The sequence below is a fragment of the Chrysemys picta genome, chromosome 10, assembly GCF_011386835.1.
Source record: "Chrysemys picta bellii isolate R12L10 chromosome 10, ASM1138683v2, whole genome shotgun sequence".
Classification (NCBI taxonomy): Eukaryota; Metazoa; Chordata; order Testudines; family Emydidae; genus Chrysemys; species Chrysemys picta.
Window position 1 is genome coordinate 74,683,928 of NC_088800.1, and position 20,055 is coordinate 74,703,982.

General features: G+C 41.2%; 1 protein-coding gene and 1 long non-coding RNA gene across 4 annotated transcripts in view; one reads left to right on the plus strand and one right to left on the minus strand.

Moving 5' to 3' along the window:
* Positions 1–915: 915 nt before the first annotated feature.
* LOC101944673 (uncharacterized) lies at positions 916–12,857 on the minus strand. Of its 3 annotated transcripts, none has more exons than XR_010591193.1 (4): positions 11,204–11,916; positions 11,042–11,103; positions 2,616–2,725; positions 916–2,352 (listed from the first exon to the last, which is right to left on the minus strand). It is a non-coding gene; the product is annotated as an uncharacterized LOC101944673 (long non-coding RNA). The 3 variants fall into 3 exon arrangements; XR_010591195.1 differs by lacking the exon at positions 11,204–11,916 and adding an exon at positions 12,736–12,857 and having other exon boundaries at positions 2,215–2,352; XR_010591194.1 differs by lacking the exon at positions 11,204–11,916 and adding an exon at positions 12,209–12,304 and having other exon boundaries at positions 2,215–2,352.
* Positions 10,367–20,055, plus strand: part of FAM20C (FAM20C golgi associated secretory pathway kinase) — an 85,440-nt gene continuing 75,751 nt past the window's right edge. Inside the window, exons 1-2 of the mRNA XM_005289163.5 lie at positions 10,367–11,987; positions 14,302–14,480. Of these exons, the coding sequence (XP_005289220.1) occupies positions 11,440–11,987; positions 14,302–14,480 (727 nt within the window). The 5' untranslated portion in view covers positions 10,367–11,439. The remainder of the gene's footprint in view (positions 11,988–14,301; positions 14,481–20,055) is intronic.

The window sequence follows — 20,055 nt, forward strand, 5'->3', positions numbered from 1 at the left end:
TACATATTTGCATGATTGGGAATAAAGATAGGAGAAGGGTTGTAGGACTGTACCACTCATTTTATATTCCAGGCTGTGACACTCTTCATATGATATTGTGCATTTCTTTCGATGTAATAAAATATTTTTGACTTCTTCAGATTTTACAAGTTGCCTGAAAATTCAGTCAACAAGATGAGAAAGACTCGAGATAAGGAGTCAAATCATCCATAAGAAGCCAAAACTGCACAGCAACAAAAGGGAAAAAAAGCTTGCAGAAATATAGAGACTGTTCAATGAACAAATAAACTACCCTTCAATATTTAGGCAGCTCAAGTAAAATTAACTGGATAAGTGTATGATGCAACCCTGATCTCAGCTGGGCCCTCTTGAGTATGGCGCAACAAGTATAAATACAATACAGCATTGACGCTGTTTCTTCTACTGCTAATGTATTTTCTGGGCACAATAAGCTTAATAATACTGCAGTATTGAGTCAGCAGAATACTTGTCCTATGGATGCGTGTGTCCATCTGTCTCCTTTCTCTCTCTCTCTCTCTTCACAGAGTAGGTTAGGCACAAAGCCTGCAGTGGGGAGCCCCACAAAATGCATCTTTACCTCTCCATTGCTTAGTAGACATGCATATACTGCTATCTATCTTAATGGAGTGCAGTATGCGTTTCCCCGAATGCTTGGTCTGCTCTGCTGATGAGTGTGTATATCTATATATTCTGATTTAACATGAGGACACGTTCTTTCCAGGCATAAATTGACATAGCTCCTTGACGTCAATCAAGCTACAAAAATGATTCTGTGTGTAATTTACTGAGCTATATTTTGTAATTTATACACACACACACACATATATGCTATTGTTTGAGTTTAGAATGTTTCAAGAAAGTCCACAAGGAATGCAATAGATAAGATTTCACACCTTTTTATAGGAATCAATTTTAATATAGCAGGATGTAATTGTGATCATTCAAATTGCATATGCTATTATGTCAGGCATGTCAAGATAATTTGTTTTGACTTGGTTTAAAATAATCTTTTTTTTTAGATAATAACACATTTTCCTAACAGACAATCTTCTATATGACATCCTATTACTTCAGACGTGAAGTTTTCAGACCTCCTACTTTATAGCAATATATAAGATTACTGCTACACTAGGATGAATAGAGGAAATGTGCATACCTGCATAGTCCAAACCAAATTGCTTTAGAAACAACAATAACAGGTCTTGATTTCTTACAGCCAGCCAATTCTTTGTTCTGCTCAAGACAAGAATGAAACATTCTGGGCCAGATCCTCAGCTGGTGTAATTAGACCATTGAAATCACTGCCAATTTACAGCAGCTGGAGATCTAACCCTATCTCTGCAATTGTGACAGCTGTTCAGTAATAAATAAACAGGCAAGAGAGTTCTGTTTCATTGACCCAGTCAAGCAAATGGATTTTCTGGGTCCCATTTTCCAACAGTTTCTAAATTTGCACATACAGTTTAGGTCATACAAAACATTTGCACGCATTCATAAAAGAAAGTGTATATTCGAAATGAGAATGTGCCATAGTTTGAAGACTTGGGCCCCCTGAAATCAATCAAAGTCAGTGATGTGTTCCCATAATGGGCTAAACTTTGCCTGGTATTGTGACATTGAGACAGGGCAGCCCAGCTTAACTTATAACAATGAAAGCCTATCATATGTCACTCCTTTGAATACTATTTAGCTCAGGCTCCCAGCTCAATGCACCTGCAATCAACCTTAGCAAAACCATTAGGGGAAAGGGATGACTAGCCAGGCAGTGCATTTGATTTTCTGGGAGATTTGGACATGATGGCAAAAAATATAAAGCATCTAACTAGGTCCTATGCTGAAAGGCAATGAAAGTGATGCCTTGGGTATGTTTGCTTTACTGTTAAGCATACAAGAACTGCAAACTTTTGAAGCTTATCTTCCATAAACAAGCCAGCAATCAGGATTATTATAAGGTTGCATGTTTGGGATCTTGTTTTTGAAAACCAGGAGACTGATGGTTCAAACACAAACCTTAAAAATGCTTAGTTTATAGTGGAGCAGCCCAACATGCAACCCCCATTTTATGCTTGTGTTAGCTGCTGTTGGGTGTGTTAATAAAAATAGACACAGGACGTAGCAGTGTGTCTTCACAAAAGGGAGCAGCAAGGAAGAACTGAGTGAGCAGTTTGGTCCTTGTTTGGGGAGGGAGAGCATCTGTTCATCTGCATCCTAGTTTTGTATTATGACACTACCTGCAGAAGAGACTGTGCAAGCAACATCAAATCAGCAGAACTTTCAGCACCACAAGGTACTTTCTGCAACAATGTTCATGTTGCTGCAATCCTTATTTTCCTGTAATAAAAAAAACAAAACAAAAAAAAGTGTTGATGGAAAATTTTCAACCAGGCTTAGTTTACAATCTGCCCCACTGTGTTTGAACTTTACATGACAAGGTTGTAAAGAAGCCAGCAGAAAAACAGGCCTGATCCTCAAAGGTATTTAGGCCCCTAACTCCTATTGAAACCAATGGGAGTTAGGGGCCTAAATACCTTTGAGGATCTGGGCCTTATTACGCAGGATGTGTACTCACAAAAAACTATGCTTAATTAACTTACCAAATTAAACTGTCATGTAATGCAGCCCTCCTCATAGCTCAGTAATGCAAGCAGAGAAATGAGATAGATCAAGATTCCACTTAGACTTTATCAGCAACTGTTAATTCATGCTGAAAAGAAAGGAGGAAGAAATGCTATGATTTATGAAGATGAGGGCCCCCTGAATTTCAGTGTGCTTATACGGCACCGTGAAACCAAAGCCAGCCTGTTTTGTTTTAAAAAAAGATGCTCTGTGTTCATTCATGACACAAAATGTTCCATATGCAAACCAATCACACATTGTGATGATAGCTATTTCATGTGAAATTTGAATACAGTTTTTTTTTGGAGATATCCTATCTTCTAGAACTGGAAGGGACCTTGAAGATCATTGAGTCCAGCGCCCTGCCTTCACTAGCAGAACCAAGTACTGATTTTGCCCTAGATCCCTAAGTGGCCCCCTCAAGGATTGAGCTCATAACCCTGCGTTTAGCAGGCGAATGCTCAAACCACTGAGCTATCCCTCCCCCTTCAAACAATACTTCACAGAAAGCAGAGGACTTGCATTTATTGCGATAGCCAAAAAAATCAAATGAAGATAATGGAAGGGACTTCAGTTCATTGAAATGATCTGCGTGCAATAATGTATTAATGTCATAATATTCCATTAAGAGCTCATTAGTTCCTTGTTTACATAATGCTAGGAATTATCAAGGGTAATGTTCGTCCAACAAGCAACACTGCAGAAATGAAGAGCTGCTGGCCCTGTACTAAAGTCCCCTCTGCCGTCTCGGAGTTTAGATAAGGGGAAACATTTACATTTTTTTTTTACTGAGCTCTACGCCTCCAAAATAAAAACAAAAACCAGAAAACCAAGCAACCCCACAATCTTAACTAATTTCTGAACCGATCTAAGCGTGGTAGTATTATACCGGCCCTGTGGCTGTACAGTACATAGACCCGCTCGAGCAAAGCCTGTTTGGTGCACCAGTTTGAATGAGAGAAAATAGTAAATGCAATCTTTAGTTTTCTGTCAGCCCCATAGGTACAGGTACGGCAAATGCTTGGAATGCAAACATAAGCCAAGATCATCCCTAGCCCTACACACCCACACACGGCCGCGAGGGTGTGTAAGCAGCCCCTTAATCCCCTGCATGAGCTACACACCCAAGAGGTTCCAGCTGGAGGGGGGAAGCAGCCCCAGCAGAACCATTACTCCCTATGCATGGGAGGCAGGGAGGCTGTTTCCTCACTGCATTGGAACCTGCGGACAAGTAGCCCATACAAAGGAGTTAGGCCAGGGATTTTTGGCTCCATCCCCTTGGTTTGCCAAGCAGTACAATTTAGCTGGTGCAGAGGGGGATTAATGTACTGCTGGCATAGATCATTAACTTGAGTATCAACAGATAACACTGGAGTAAGAAAAGAGACAGGGAGAGAACTGTGACTCAGAGAGTCACAACTCCCCACTTGGTCTGCTCCTAAGGCAGCGCAGCTTTGGGCTGCCCCTTACTCAGAGCAAAAGCCATAGAGTAATTTGCTGGTCAAGCCACTCCTGTTTATTTAGTGGTGTTGGTGGATATAGCAATCAACGGCAGCCATCCATCTTGAAAGACGAAGGTATAAGCACCAAAGCAGTACAGTTACTGTGTGCCATGCTGCAGCATCACGAGTGGCTAAAAAGACCAATTCTCAAGCAATAATCCTTACCACAGATAACGTAGGCATAAGGCACAGAGCCAGAGGATGAAGCCAACTCATGACATGTGCTTGAGACCTGCTGTGCTTTCCTCTTTGCTTGCCTCTCTCTCAGCCACATCTCTTCAGCTCTTTAATTCCCTGGTGCAGCACAGCCCCTCAGTGTGGCCTGTTGGTAGCTGCATCTTCCCAGCTTGTGATATCCAGCTTTTCAAGTCCCGGTTGCAAATGTTCTTGAATCTGAGCCTAGGTTGGCCCATTGGCCTGGGAACATCCTGAAATTCTCCATACAAGAGATCCTTTGGAATGCATTTATCACCCATCCAGTGCAGTGACCAAGCCAATGGAGAGGACTGTCTTTAAGAATAGTGGTTAGACTTGGCAATTTTGCTTTCTCAAGTACTTTGGTGTCAGGAACTTTGGTTTCCCTCTTGATATTTAGAATACGATGAAGAAAGTGTGTGTGGAAGGTGCTTAGACTTCTCTTGTGCATGCCGTAGGCAGTCCAAGTCTGGCCACCATACTGCAGCATGCTCAGAATACACATCTGGTAGACCCGTAGCTTTGTGTTGAGTGTTAGTTTGCTGTTATTCCACACTTTTGGTCAGTTGTCCAAATGCAGTGGCTGCCTTTCCAATCCAAGAATTAAGCTCATCATCTAGAGATAAGTTATCTGATACAGATGATTCCAGATAGCATAACTTGTGCACAACTTTTAGCAAGGTGCTAGCTATTAAAACTTCTGGTACTGTCCACGCAACTTGTGCCATAATCATGTCTTCTTTGAACTGATGGTTAGTCCAAATTCATTACAAGTGTAAAGCTATTACAAAGTTGCCACAGTTCCTCTGCACTTTGTGCAACAAGCAATGCATCGTTGGCAACAAGAAGTTCTCTTAGCATCAGGTATTTAACTTTGCTTTTTTGGTCTTGGATGTACAATATTTAAGAGTTTTTCATCTGATTGCCTATGGAAATGTACACCCTTGGCACTAGATGAAAAAGCATGACAAAGCAGCAGAGAGAAGAATATACCAAAGACTGTTGGTGGCAAAATACATACCTATTTAATAATACTGGTTTTCAAAGCTGTCACATTGATCACCATCATACTGTACTGTTGGCCTCATGTCATCATGGAAGGATTGAATCAGATTGAGAAGGATTTGGGGGCAAACAGTTCTCTCTAGCAACTGGGAGAAGCCCTTTCTGCTGGCCAGGTCTGATCTATGAAGGCCATGTAGAGCGGTCTTGATACTTTTCTTGCAGTTGCCTTAGTGCAAAGACTACCTCAATAGTTGATCTACAAGCATGGAAGCCGCACTGAGTCTCTGGATATACACATTCAGAAAGAACTTGCTGTTTTTTGAGAATGCCTTGTGAGTAACACAAAGGAGATGCGTCTGACGAAGTGGGTATTCACCCACGAAAGCTTATACTCCAATACATCTGTTAGTCTATAAGGTGCCACAGGACTCTTTGTTGCTTTTTACAGATCCAGACTAACACGGCTACCCCACTGATACAAAGGAGATGGTTCCTCTGTGGATATATAGGGTTCTAAATATCAAAATCGGAAAACACAGAGAATTTCTTGACTTTTTTAAGCATTTTTTTCCATGGAATAAAGACACCAATTAAAGATCTCTTTTGGACGGCACTGCCCTGTCATCCCAAATATGAAAGACCTGATCATGAGAGGCACAGAGCAGTTCAAAGGGAAAATGAGTGTGCTCAGAGCCTATAGACTACAAAAGGTGAAGGTGAAGGAGAGCACGTAGAATGGGGCCATGAACCAAGAGGAAGTAGTAGGTTCCCTAAAGGTCAGATGAGTCTGAGAAGGGGATGATGTCAGGGAATGTGGATATCCTCCTTCCCACACAAGAATAGCCCAGGACATATAGGAGAAGTTAGTGAGATAAACAGGAGCAATCAGCATTTCCTTGTTCTCCAGGGCAGGATTCCCTGGTGTCCTTTACTCTACATCAGCACTAGCAGAAGCAGAGGATAAGCTACAACCATAAGGGAACTCATTCATAGTGTGTTTAAAGAATCAAAATAGCAACAGATTGTGACGGGTTGGATCACAGAAACCCCCTTGGGAGCTGCCACCTGATGTGCAAAAGACTACCTCTGCTCCTGTTTTCCCTGCCAGCTCAGGACTCCAGCACCCTGTCTTGCTGAGCCAGACACTCCCGTCTGCTGCAGCACAGACCCAGGGTCTGAATCACTTGTCCCAAAGCTGCAAGTTTACCTGAAAACTGCTCACCGAAGTGTGCTTGTCTCTAGCACTCAGATGCCCAACTCCCAATGGGGTCTAAACCCAGATAAATCCGTTTTACCCTGCATAAAGCTTATGCAGGGCAAACTCATAAATTGTTCGCCCTCTATAACACTGATAGAGAGAGATGCACAGTTGTTTGCTCCCCCAGGTATTAATACATACTCTGAGTAAATTACTAAATAAAAAGTGATTTTATTAAATACAGAAAATAGGATTTAAGTGGTTCCAAGTAGTAACAGACAGAACAAAGTAAGTCACCAAGCAAAATAAAATAAAATGCGCAAATCTATGCCTAATCAAACTGAATACAGATAATCTCACCCTCAGAGATGCTTCAGTAAGTTTTTTCTCAGACTGGACACCTTCCAGGCCTGGGCACAATTCTTTCCCCTGGTACAGCTCTTGTTGCAGCTCAGGTGATAGCTAGGGGATTCTTCATGATGGCTTCTCTCCCTCCTTTGTTCTCTTCCACCCCTTTATATATCTTTTGCATAAGGCGGGAACCCTTTGTCCCTCTGGGTTTCCACCCCACCTCACTGGAAAAGCACCAGGTTAAAGATGGATTCCAGTTCAGGTGACATGATCACATGTCACTGCAAGACTTCATTACTCACTTGCCAGCACACACATATACAGGAAGACTCACAGGTAAACTCAGCCATCTGCAGACAATGGGAGTCATCAAGATTCCAAACCATCATTAATGGCCCACACTTTACATAATTACAATAGGCCCCCAGAGTTATATTTTATATTTCTAGTTTTAGATACAAGAGTGGTACATTTATACAAATCAGATGATCACACCCAGTAGATTATAAGCTTTGTAATGATACCTTACAAGAGATCTTTTGCATGAAGCATATCCCAGTTACGTTATATTCACTTTTTACCATATTTTTCTAAAACTATCCCAGTTACATTATATTCACTTATTATCATGTTTTTATAAAACCATATAGACTGCACAACGTCACACAGATCACTTGAAAAGTTTGTCCACTGAAGAGCAAAATACCCGTGAAGGGGAATGATGAGCCTTCTCGGGTTCATGTGAAAGGGGAGCCCAATGGGGCCTCTAAGGCCTACGGGGCACTGGTGCCTTGATGAGCATTCTAATCCCTGTGGGCTGTGGAGGCTGGAGATGTCAGGGTGCTGAAGAATCTGTTACAGCTCATGGTGGAGCGAAGGGAGGAAGGGAATCTTCACTCCCCACGACCCTCTGCATGGTTACACTTACAAGAAACACAACCCTTTGAAAGTATGGACATTCATATTCAGAGATCGAGACAGCTCAGTTACCCTAACTCTCCTGCCATCTTCCCCTGGACCACTTTAGTTATGCCATGGGCTACAAATCACCATTTGCCCATTTCGAAACATGATTTTCCATGATGATCTCAGAGTGGTAGACTCCACAGCCATGTTTAAAAATATCATGGAAGGGCTGTGAGCCAGCTGTGCTTGGCGGGCGGGGGAGGCGAAGGGCAGCCTAAGGGAAGGTGTGGGGAGCAGGGCCAGTGGAACCATGACTAAGAAGATCTGAAAGCAAATTCTTGGAGCTATACTCCGGTAGGTAAGTACTATTGCTCCCATTTGATGGATGGCTAAATGAAGCATTTAGAGGTGTAAATGCTTTGCCCAACATCCATCAAACTAACAAATCAGTTGCAGAGTTCAGGAAATCCAATTCTCAATGGGAATTTTGCCTGAATAAGGACAGCAAGATGTGCCCCAGAACATATATCCTGTTCATATTGTGCTTGCAGTGTCAAAAAAACAACAACATACTTTAGGTATTCTTTACAAACTGATAATGCCCAATTCCCAGCATGAGTTCAATAAGCTTTACTTCAATAAGATTTACTGTAAGACTTATCTGCCCTTGCCTGCATTTGATAGAAATGTGGTGGACGGACTACCAAAGATTATGTTCCACACTCCACACACAGAGTGAGGAATTTTCAAGGTACAGGTTGCTATATGGCAGCCCGGCATTAAAAATGTTCTGTGCAAATGCCTGTTCCAATTCTGCAAGGCAGTCCATGTGGATGGACCACTGCACCCACACCAAGCTCCACTGAAGTCAATAAGGTTTTGCAGGAGCACAAAGGCAAACTTGCATTGAGCAGCTTGCAGGATCAGGGCATATATAGCCTTGCACTTTTCAGAGTCATTTACCACCTTTGAAAACAAAGTTTTCCAGTGTGGCAATGTTATAAAAGCAGAGATATATGTTTAATGCAAGCACAAGGCACTGCAGGAGCGCCGCCAGTTTTTCTCAAAAAGAACAGGAGTACTTGTGGCACCTTAGAGACTAACAAATTTATTAGAGCATAAGCTTTCGTGGACTACAGCCCACTTCTTCGGATGCATACCAAAGAAGTGGGCTGTAGTCCACGAAAGCTTATGCTCTAATAAATTTGTTAGTCTCTAAGGTGCCACAAGTACTCCTGTTCTTTTTACGGGTACAGACTAACACGGCTGCTACTCTGAAGCCAGTTTTTCTGCCACCCTGGGCGGCGGAAGGTCCCGCCCCAAAATGCTGCCCTCCACAGAGGCGGCGGAAGGTCCCGCCGCCGAAATACCGCCACGGTCGCCGCCCCCCAAATTGTAGCGCCCTAGGCGACTGCCTAGGTTGCCTAATGGGTTGTGCCGGCCCTGAGGCACTGTAATATAATATCTTGATGGCTTAACAGTCTTATAATGAGGGTTCAGAGTGTGATGCATTTGTAGCACACATTACATGTCAAAATAAGTAAATAGATTCAGCTTTTATGTGTTCCTATGTAAAGATAGCAAGTGGTGGATATCGTGTTTTAGCTTATTACTTTTCAGTATGACAAGGAGCCTTCAGCCAATATCAAGGCCTTGTTGTGCAACACCAGTAAGAGACAGACCCCGCCCCAAAGACAAAATAAATGAAGTATGATTATCCCCACTTTACACATGGATAACTGAGGCAAAGAGAGATTAAAGACCCAGATCTGCCACGGTATTTAAACTAACTCCTAATTTCAATGGATCTAGGTGCCTAAATGCCTTGGGGGAATCTGGGCCAAAGTGACTTGTCCAAGGACATGCATGAAATCTGTGGCAGAGCCATGAGCAGAAACCAAATCTTCCGAGTCTCAATCCTATCCTTCCTCTCTAATTTATCTTATTAGAAACTCTTGGTCAGTTTTCAGAATCTCTCCTGGATGGAGGACAATATTGGTAACCTAATCTCCTTTTCCATTAAGCTATGTTGTAAGCATGTGCGGCTAATGTAACCGGAGGGATGTATTATTACACTGCAGCACCTTTGAACATTGCTACAGCCCGGAGGATCCAGATTCAAAATAAAGATTATTCATCTGTTTCTTAGGAGGAACAGAAGCAGAGCTTTACATGTTGACCTTGTTATAGAGGGGTGAGGTGGGGAGGGAAGGCAAAGAAGCAGATTTGCTTTAGAAAATGCTCTCTCCCCTCCAGACAATGACATAGCAGAATTCATGTTCCTGAGTCTAGGCAGCCAGACTGTACTAATACTTTGCAATGCTATTAGCATAGATTCCCCCTCTCTCCCCCCAAAAAACCTTTGAGAAACAGACGCCCTCTCCTTGCCCCAGTTGGAGCTGCAGTAGGAGGGGGGGGGGGAAGGGTGGGAGGGGAGGGAAGAAAGAAAAGCTTGTGGTTGAGGCTTTCCTGTTACTATCATTGTAACGTTTATTTAGCCAATCTCTTAACTATGACGTCTGGATTCATGGCATGCTCATAATATTTAACACACCCACTGAAGGCTGGAGCTACAGCGCTCCTAGTCCAACCAGTCTAAAGCAGTCAGTGTAGCTGAAAGGGGTTTTCACTCTGCACCTGCCAAAGATCTTCTCTCTCTCTATTTTCTCTCTCTCCCTCTGTTTCTCTGCCTCTCCCTTTCTCTCTCTTTCTCTCTCAAGGCAGATCTGTTTGACCCAGCAGAGATCAAAGACGGCACCTCCCTCGCTAAGAAGAACCGCTACTGATTTGTGCTAGTGTCTTTCCTCGAATCTCTCTCCTTTTTCGTGCCATATTTAAGCTTTACGTTGCAGTAGTGCCATCAGACAGTTTTGCAACCAAAAAAAAAAAAAAAAAACCAACAACAACCAACAACCCCGGAACCCCAGCTTGGATCCAGCAACCACCCTGATTTGATCCTAGTTGAATATTTCTCTCTCCCAAGCACTGGATGCGATGGATGAAGAATCTGGAAACTGTCTGAGAAAATCATTTTCCAGCCAATGTTTTTAAACAGTCTCGCGGAGGAGAGAGAGAGAGAGAGAGAGTGTCTCACTGCTGCATCACTGGTCAATTTCAAAGGATGGGCGGAAGCGTTTCCAGCATATCTGACTATTATGGATGATTTTTGCTTCTCCTGAAAGCCTTTTATTTTTAATAGGTTTTATTATTATTATTGCCCCCTCCCCTTACTGTCTTTTTTTCTTACCCAATCAAAGCTTCAGATGTCGGGGTCTCTTCAATAATCCCTTTGCTTTCCCGTTGTGATCCCTGTAATAATAAAAAAAAAGATAAGAAAAATGGGACAGATGGGTTTATAAATTGAACGGCTGTTGGCTTTTGTTTGTCCTATTGATTTTTAAAGACTTGCTTTTGTTGTTGTTGTTGTTGTTTTTGCTCAGTACTTGATGAGACTCAGACGCGAGGACCGACTGCTTTGAGAATATTTATTTCCAACAGCCGATGGAGATAACTTTATCCACTTGATTGTTGGCGTTTGTTCTCCCTCCGCTCAGAAACCAACAAACACGCTTTTTCTGTGAAAGAGCTCCTTTAAATATTCAAATTACCCCCTCCCCTTATCATTTCCTAGGAGGACCCTTGACCATGAAGATGATTTTAGTCCGAAAATTCAGGGTGCTGATCCTGATGGTGTTTCTGATCGCTTGCACGATGCATATCATGATCGATCTGTTACCAAAGCTGGAGAAGCGAGCTGCGAGGACCGAGGGCCAGGCGGGCTGCTCGTGTTCTCACCCCCCGGGCGAGGAGGCTCAGGGCTGGGGGAAGCAGCGGACTAAGGGCGGCTCGGATCCGGGCTGGCCTAACAAGCACACGCTGCGGATCCTGCAGGATTTCAGCAGCGATCCCAGCTCCAACCTCACTTCCCACTCGCTGGAGAAGACCTCGGAGAAAGCCGAAGCTTTTAAGAGGCTGGAACAAAATGGCATAAGCCGGGATCTGGGGCATAAGCCGCTCATCCAAGATGGGAGTCTAAACGCCCAGCCCGTGGGGATGGGGTACTCCAAACTCGCGGCTCTCTTCGAGCAGCCCCTCTACAAAATCGCCCCCCCGGAGCTGGCCGAGGAGGATGTCTTGTTTAACGTCAATAGCGACATCCGATTTAACCCGAAAGCGGCCGAGAACCAGGACTGGTGAGTAGAGCGGGGCTGGGGCTGGGGGACTCGACGCGGTGGGTCCCCAGCGGGCTGTCATTGAAAGCAAAGGGGATGTAAAGCCAGCGGCTTCACTGGGCGCAGGATCAGGCCCCGAGGCTAGCAACAGCAAGGCTAAAGTCTCAGCATTGTATGCAGCGCTGCAGAGCATGGTTTCTCCCCAGCAGCAGAGTATTGGGGTTAGGTTCATGTGGCATTACCCTGAGACTGGGGATGGTATGATCCTGCCTTGGGTTGGTGAGAGGTAACTTCTCACTTTGCTCAGAGTAAAGCTACTGATGCAACAGCCCCTGGTGTGGCAACTGGATCTGGGCTCTTCCTTTCAATTACAATACCTTAAAAATATACTGGGTGTGTGAAGGAAACAGAGTCACTGCTTCTTGCACACAGGGTTTGAAATGGCAATGCAGTTCGCTTACATTCCAGTGTCAAACAGCTCTGCCTGGATGCAAAATTATAAGTGACAAAAGTAGATGATGTGTATGTTAAGGCTACTGAGTACTTTAAAAAAAAACAATAGACCACATGTATTACACATCATTTAAGAAGCACCATCATTTCTTATTAAAACCCTGAGGAGGGTAGAAATAGCATTATAAGTAGAAAACGGAGACTATTTGCGGTGTTATGTTGTAGGTTTCAAACTATGTCAAAGGCAGTAGCTGGAAATAAAATTAATAGTTGTTTTGTGTCTGTAAAGAAATATAGGTTCTAACAGGTCATTTACAAGACTGGAGTAGCAGCTATTTCAGATTAAATGAACGCTTCAGAGATATAATTCAAGTGTCACAAATGGGATAAGAAAATAACATGTTTAAAGCAGGCTGGTTATCCCCCCCTCCCCAAAACTAACAAAATAAAGAACACAAGACAGAGCAGTAAAATATTAACTTCTCTCGGAAGCAGAGAGATTGACTTCAAAGGTCATAAAACTGTCCATAATATACAGATATAAATGGGATTTCAACCTTCAGGATCTGACTTGTGACACAACATTTTCTGCTCTGAATTATTTTTTGACATTCTAAAGCCCAGTGCTTCTGTCTTTAACTTTTAATGCATTTGGTTTCATCTATAAATTCTCTGCTCCACTGATATATAAGAAATGCTTAGAAACTTGAATGGCTGAACAATCAAAAGGCATGTCTCTAATACAACAGCACCCTCTTTCAAACACAGTGACTCTGTAATGTTTAAACAGCTTTATTGTGCCAGGCAAAAGCTCTGACAAGCACTGGGGCAACCAGCCTGGATTTGAATCTTTAACAATATAGTGTAAATGTTTTCATTTTCAACCTCAAGTTTTTATGAATCACAAAGGCCCTCAATGTATCATAATTAAAATCAAAATTAAAGCACACTAGCTTAGAAAACTTCCAATTTCTCTGGAAAATCTCTGTCACCAGCATATGACAATAATGTATGGAATATACTCTAGAGATGGCTAAAGGTACAATTGACCCCTTCAATCAAGACATGTGATAGCAATGTGATCTCCAATATAACTACTGCTCTGCTTGTTATTGCTCCCACGGTTTAAATAATTAAAAACAAATCTAGCAGTTAACATTAATTCATAACATTCTTTGTTATGACAATAGCTTGAAGCTAAGCAAGCTTTCTTGCAGACATGGGAAATAGAATTTGCATTTAGGAAGTAGTCAAAAGTCATTTCACTTTCTTTGATCCCCTTGGAATAATAAGATCAAAAAAGGAATATGAAGTATAATATCTGAATGTAACAAGGCAATTATCAAATAATTTCAGGACATGTTCATTGTTAAATAAAGATTTGGGATAACCTTTATATTTTTGTCTCAAACTCGTTCAAGTTGTTTTCAACAACTCTACAATAAATAAAAACAACACTGGGTTGGTTTTTTTTTAACATTGAACCCTGAATTAAAAAATAAAATATACTGCATCTACCTCGAATTCAACCAACACTCTTTTGGAGTTTTAGAACAGTGCAATATAACACCAAGTCTGATCTAATGTCTATTGGAGTCAATGGGAGCTTTGCCACTGACTTTAGTGGTCTTTGGATCAAGCACTAATAATTTAGGTCACAACTCTGCTCTCATTGAGGTCAATGGCAAAGCTCCCAATGGCTTCACTGGAAGTGGAAGCAGGCCTTTAATCCACGTCAGGGACAAATTGAAACCCTTCTCTCACATCTATGTTGTTTGCTTTTCACATCATTGCATTTTGAAGCCCTCTTTTAAGTTGCTTTGTGGAGAACCGGCAGATAAAAAATAATAATACTTCTCTCTCTCTCCTTTTTGTGTGATAGGCAAAATGAAGGTAATGAAGATGAAGAATTTTTACCCACCGCAGAAACATCTGTAGATTCCTACCCAAACTGGTTAAAATTCCATATTGGTATTAATCGATATGAGTTGTATTCCAAACACAATCCTGCAATTGAAGCTTTGCTACAAGACCTGGTCTCCCAGAAGATAACCAGTGTTGGTAGGTTCAGATACATATATTTTTTTATGACTATTTACTTATTCAAGACCTCATTGTTGTTTTAATATTAATGAGTATTTTCCATTACTTATACTTGATGTTCCTAAAACATTGCTTCCTGGATACATTAGTCTGCACTTATTTTCCTTGTTAAATATAAAAGAGGCTTCATAAATATATCTTGCCAGTTCTGTGTGCATGAATATTTGAGAAGCCGTTTGTATTGCTGTGGATGCTAGCAAGATTCTAGCTGCAAAGCATATTAGACCAGATTCATCCCTGAGGTAAACCTATTGACTACCGAGGTACAGTTACAACACGGTTGAATACTGCTCATTCAACTGTAAAAAAACAAGTTGAATTTTTCAAAAGTCTGATTTTTTTTATTTGAATTTTCTCAACAAAGAGTTTGGTGTTTAAAAAATATCCTGAGGGGGTGGGTGGGTGGGATGAAGAGCAACATCTTCACCTGCAGAAGGTGTTTAAAGAATGAAGCAACAAAGCGCAGTGTCTCTACAGCTCTTGCCAATCTGCATTGTGCTCCAGTACTGCCATAGCTTTATAGCAGTACTGCAGTGTTTGTACATCCAGATCTACACTGATTTCAAAAGACAGTGAAACAAGCATCAGGGTAGCAGGATGGGGTCCATAGTCCGACTCTGTTTGTTCTGTTTATAAACCCATGATTGAGATGATACTATGTTGACCATTCAGTACATTTAATGATCTGGAACACATGGAAATATTTGCTATGGGATCGATTAATGATAGGTTTAGGTGCTCTCGAATATGGCTTTATAGTTACCAACAAAAGAAAACAAAACAGGGGCCTGACATTCTAAACCGGTTAATGTAATTTTATTTCTGGTGGTTGATAATTGTCCAGTTGTTTTAGGCACATAAAAAAATAGGCAATTTCTATTAAACACCAACTTCCTAAGTACTCTTCACCTTTCCACAATGATGAAATAGTAGAAACTCTACAAAACTGCTGATAATCTGTATTTCCACTACCGGATTAGGTCGCTGGGCTTTGACCCTGAAATCTTATTCAGTAAAAACTTCCATTGGCTTTAATGGGAATTTTGCCCCAGTAAATCAGCATCACTGTTACATTTTCCATCCTATGAACCATAGTTTTCTCTGAACAGTACTAGGATTAAGTGGGATTCTTGATCAGAAAGGAGGGATTGATTTAGTTAGTCAAGATAGCAGAAGCCAGGGTTTGGGGAATGCTATGTGGATGAAATTCAACTTTATGCAGAGAGACACACCAAAGCTTTAAGTGGAACTTAAATGGTGCTTAGGCCTTGTGCTCTGCGTAGAGGGGAATTTCACCCAAAGAGAGCAATTTTCAAACCATGCTGCCTTAACAGGATGTCCAGACCAATGTAGTGAATGATCAAATTGACTGTAAAGTGCATAAATAAATGCCATTTGTATGAGCATGTGTGCTGGTTTTCTGCCCCACTTCTGGATTGAGATGCTTTATTAAAGAGCCCAGGTTTGAGAATCGTGCCGTATATATGCCCTCTTTAGATAACACCTAACATAATAGAAATAGCAGTCACTCTCTTTAGATAATACCGAATGCTTTTCATCTTCCTGCAGTCTAGGCCTCGGGATAACAAGGATAATTTACAGTGGAATAAGTTCTAAGTGATTTTCACTGCCTTGTCTTTGTGGGGAACGACAATCCCCTTTCCTGACCCACTCACTCAGTCAGGAATGATGTACAGAATATTCATCTTGCAATTGGATTGGGGAGTGGGGACAGCTCCTTACTATGTTGATTTTAAAGGCACTCCTCACGTATCTATCAGGAGATGGATGAGAAATATCAGCTGGGTCCCCTCCTACCCCTTCCACACCCTAGAGAGTGGTGGTATCACTTCCGTGATCTATCACCTTGCACAGCTGAAGGGCAACAATTTTGCTTAACCCCAGGTCCTTTAAGATTTTGCATCTGAAACACTTGACCAGCTGTTTTTTGATTTGCTGTAAGAGCACCATGCATCTCTCAAAATGCATTTGGACTAAAGTGGCCACTGCTGAATATACTGCACTGCTGAATAGTATCGCTTCACAATTTACTGAACTATATATTTTTCTCCAAGATCTAAATATAGTGTATGTTGCTTATGCAGAGGAAAACCATGGTTTGCAGCATGCTCGGATGTGACCATAATGTAATGCTTATCAAATAGATTTTATTACATCGTCTTTCTCAGTTTGTCATAGAGAGTGTGTTGGCTAGTGATTGAAGGAGGGGAATGAGAATCAGAAATATTAGAGTTTACTTCTGTCACAACCACTGACTTGCTCTGTACTCTTGGGAATGTTGCTTAATACCTCTCTGCCTCAGTTACCTATCAGCAAAATGATTATAAAAGTTACGAGTGAAAAATCCCAGCCCCAATGAAGCCAATAGAAATTTTCCCATTGACTTCACTGGGGCCTTGATTTCACTTTATATGTCTTACAGATGTCGTTTAAGGCTTTAATTAATTAAAGGTTTGCTAGAGCTTTGAGATCCTCTGGGGAAAAGGACTACAGATGCACAAAATCATATTTATTATATTATGTATTGCATATGGGATATTCTGTTATATGCTTGTACAGTGTTTTGCACAATGAGCTTGGGGCCTCAAGATGTTGCTGCAATAAAATACTAAATAAGAGTAATTTACACAACAATGCTTTGCAATTTGGATATACAAAAATACTAAACAATGCATCTCATTAGACAATGTTCCTTAACCAAAGAAGTGCAGATTCTGTCTGAAAAATAGGTAAAGATCAGTTTCTAGAAATGAACTCAAGCTAGCCGTTTAAAGTGAGCTTATAAAAATCAGGGGTCCCACTCCTGGCTACAGTTGGAGGGTTGCCTGCACCAAGATGGTAGGATCCGGCCCAAACCACTGGCAACCAAGCCATGTTTGTTCCTCTGGTAACAGGGTTATAGCAAGGTTTGAAGAAAGAAAGAACCTTATTTTATATTATTAATATTTGTAGAGTGCAGTATGTTTTGTTTTACACTGCAAATTCTTAGAGCTTTTTTTTTTTTTAATTATATTAACACCTGTCCACTTTTCACTTTTTGTTCGTAGAAGCAATAAGGACTCCAAAGCTTTTGAATGGATGAATAAAATCTGACGTGTATTATCAAAGGACACATGAATGATTACTGCATTGTTTCACATGATTCTGCACATTTGCCAAATTAATTTGCATGGTTCCTTTGGTGGTTTGTTTTTGAAAGGCAGCTCTGAAGATGACAACCAGGTTAAAAGTGTAAAACAAATTGAAATCTTCATAGTGCCTGAGAATCATCATTTTCTTTTGACATTCAATGCAATTAAATATATAGAATCCTAGAAGTTAGATGGAAAAGACCTGTTAGTTTATCCAGTCCTTTTAGTGCAAGGAATCTTATCTACAGCAGGTTTTCTAATATTTTGATATGTTATGTATAGGTTTTAATAGGCTTATGTGGTTTTGATATGCAGGCTTTGATACTGTTTGCAACCTGAACTGTAGCTAAACTGCCTTCTTAGCCAAGTCAGATGTATCTGCTTAATTTTATTATTAATTGGAAAGTGTCATGTCCAAATAGACAGCGCTGGATCAATCAAAACTGCTTGCAAGAGTCTGTAGCCCATCTAGTTACCTTAAAATGAAAATGGTGAGAGAAGCAATTACTGCTTAGTTCACAAGAGCAGAGAGCATCAAGGTGACATTTCCTTGAGGTTAAAGTTTAAATGGAACAAATCCATTGATGATGCCACTATGGAAAATTGAATATGAACATTACATCTAGTTCCCACAGTGACACCCAGAGGTGGCCTTCAAAAGGACAGGGTTAAGAATAGCTTTAAGCCAAGTATATATTCAAAGCCTTGCCTATCAGTATGTGTTTGCTATTTATTTTGTTCAGTGCAAAGGGCCTGATCCTGTTCACATGTAATCCAAAGCAAAACTTCTGATGACTTAAAAGGGAGCAAGACAGGAGCCTAAACATTAATATTTTCTATTGAATATTGAAACCCAGTTTTCAGAAAAGGTGGATGCACATATGCATGCAGAACGGCACACCTGCTTTGCATTGAGAATTGCCATAACGGCCCGTACAAATTACTGTAATTAGCCATTCTCCTGCACATTTATGCATGTGCATAATCACAACAGCAGCATGAGCAGTTTAACTAGAAGCACTGTATGGCATAGAGCAGTTAGATGCATGCGTTCAGTAGCTGTGGGCCTGATCCTGCTCCCATTCAAGTCAACAGGAGTTTTGCCATTGGCTTGCATGTGAGCAAAACAGGCTTCTGTGTGGGTTGTTTTTTATTTAAATTCCCTGGTTGAAAGGCCTTGGGAACATTACCTGATTCAGTTCATTTCTAAAGCCTATGATGCATTCAATTTGTGCAGGCAATAATTAGAAAGCTAGAGCACAAAATTACTGATGTGGTGGATAAATGGTACAATTAACGAAGGTAGACATTGGCTAAACAGCAAAATAAAAGAGAGTGCTATGAATACTGAACCTAGATCCTGGCTCTCAGTAAAATGATAAATATCTTGTCAAAAGGCAAGGAAAGAATGTGTGAAAAACATGATGAAATGTAGCGCCACTGATTTACTTTATAAGAAAACAATGAATCTGCCAAGAATCAGCAGATTGATTAAATTTACTGGCCTGAATGGGGCTGGGGGAAAGGGAGGGAGGAAGAACTTAAAATGTACAACAAAGACTTTGGATGTTTTAACAGATCTCTCCACCTTTTAAAACTGCTTTTATCATCCTGAAGGCCTTTAGAAATGAGTCAGCAGCAGTGGCTGAGCAAGAACAAGTTAAGAAGTGATTGAGGCTTGAGTTTGTTTTGAAATTTGTTCCTTATTACAGTTTGTGTGGAAACAAGCATCTAGGTCAGGGGTCGGCCACCTTTCAGAAGTGGTGCGCCGAGTCTTCATTTATTCACTCTAATTTAAGGTTTCGCGTGCCGGTAATACATTTTAACGTTTTTTAGAAGGTCTCTTTCTATAAGTCTATAATATATAACTCAACTATTGTTGTATGCAAAGTAAATAAGGTTTTTAAAATGTTTAAGAAGCTTCATTTAAAATTAAATTAAAATGCAGAGCCCCCCGGATCAGTGGCCAGGACCCGGGCAGTGTGAGCGCCACTGAAAATCAGCTCGCGTGCCGCCTTTGGCACACGTGCCATAGGTTGCCTACCTAGGTTGTGCAGACTATTATCTGCTAGTGAGGTGGAAGTGTTTATGTTAAACTTAGGTCTGATTTACAAAGTTGAAATCTAGATCTGGATTTGAACTTTCCCTTATTCAGATATTATCACACTGCAAGTTTTAGCTCAGTCCCACCTCTCTCATATATCGGCAGCATAAGTACATGGAATATTGTATGTCAGACACTGTCAAAAGAAAGGAAGTTCAGACTTAATGCTTGCCGTCTGTCCTTTATCTCTTCCTGTTGGTGTTGCAAAAGACTATGGGGAATATCTTAACTTGATATTCAGGGTCCTGCCACTCCCATTGTTAATAATAGTGATTAT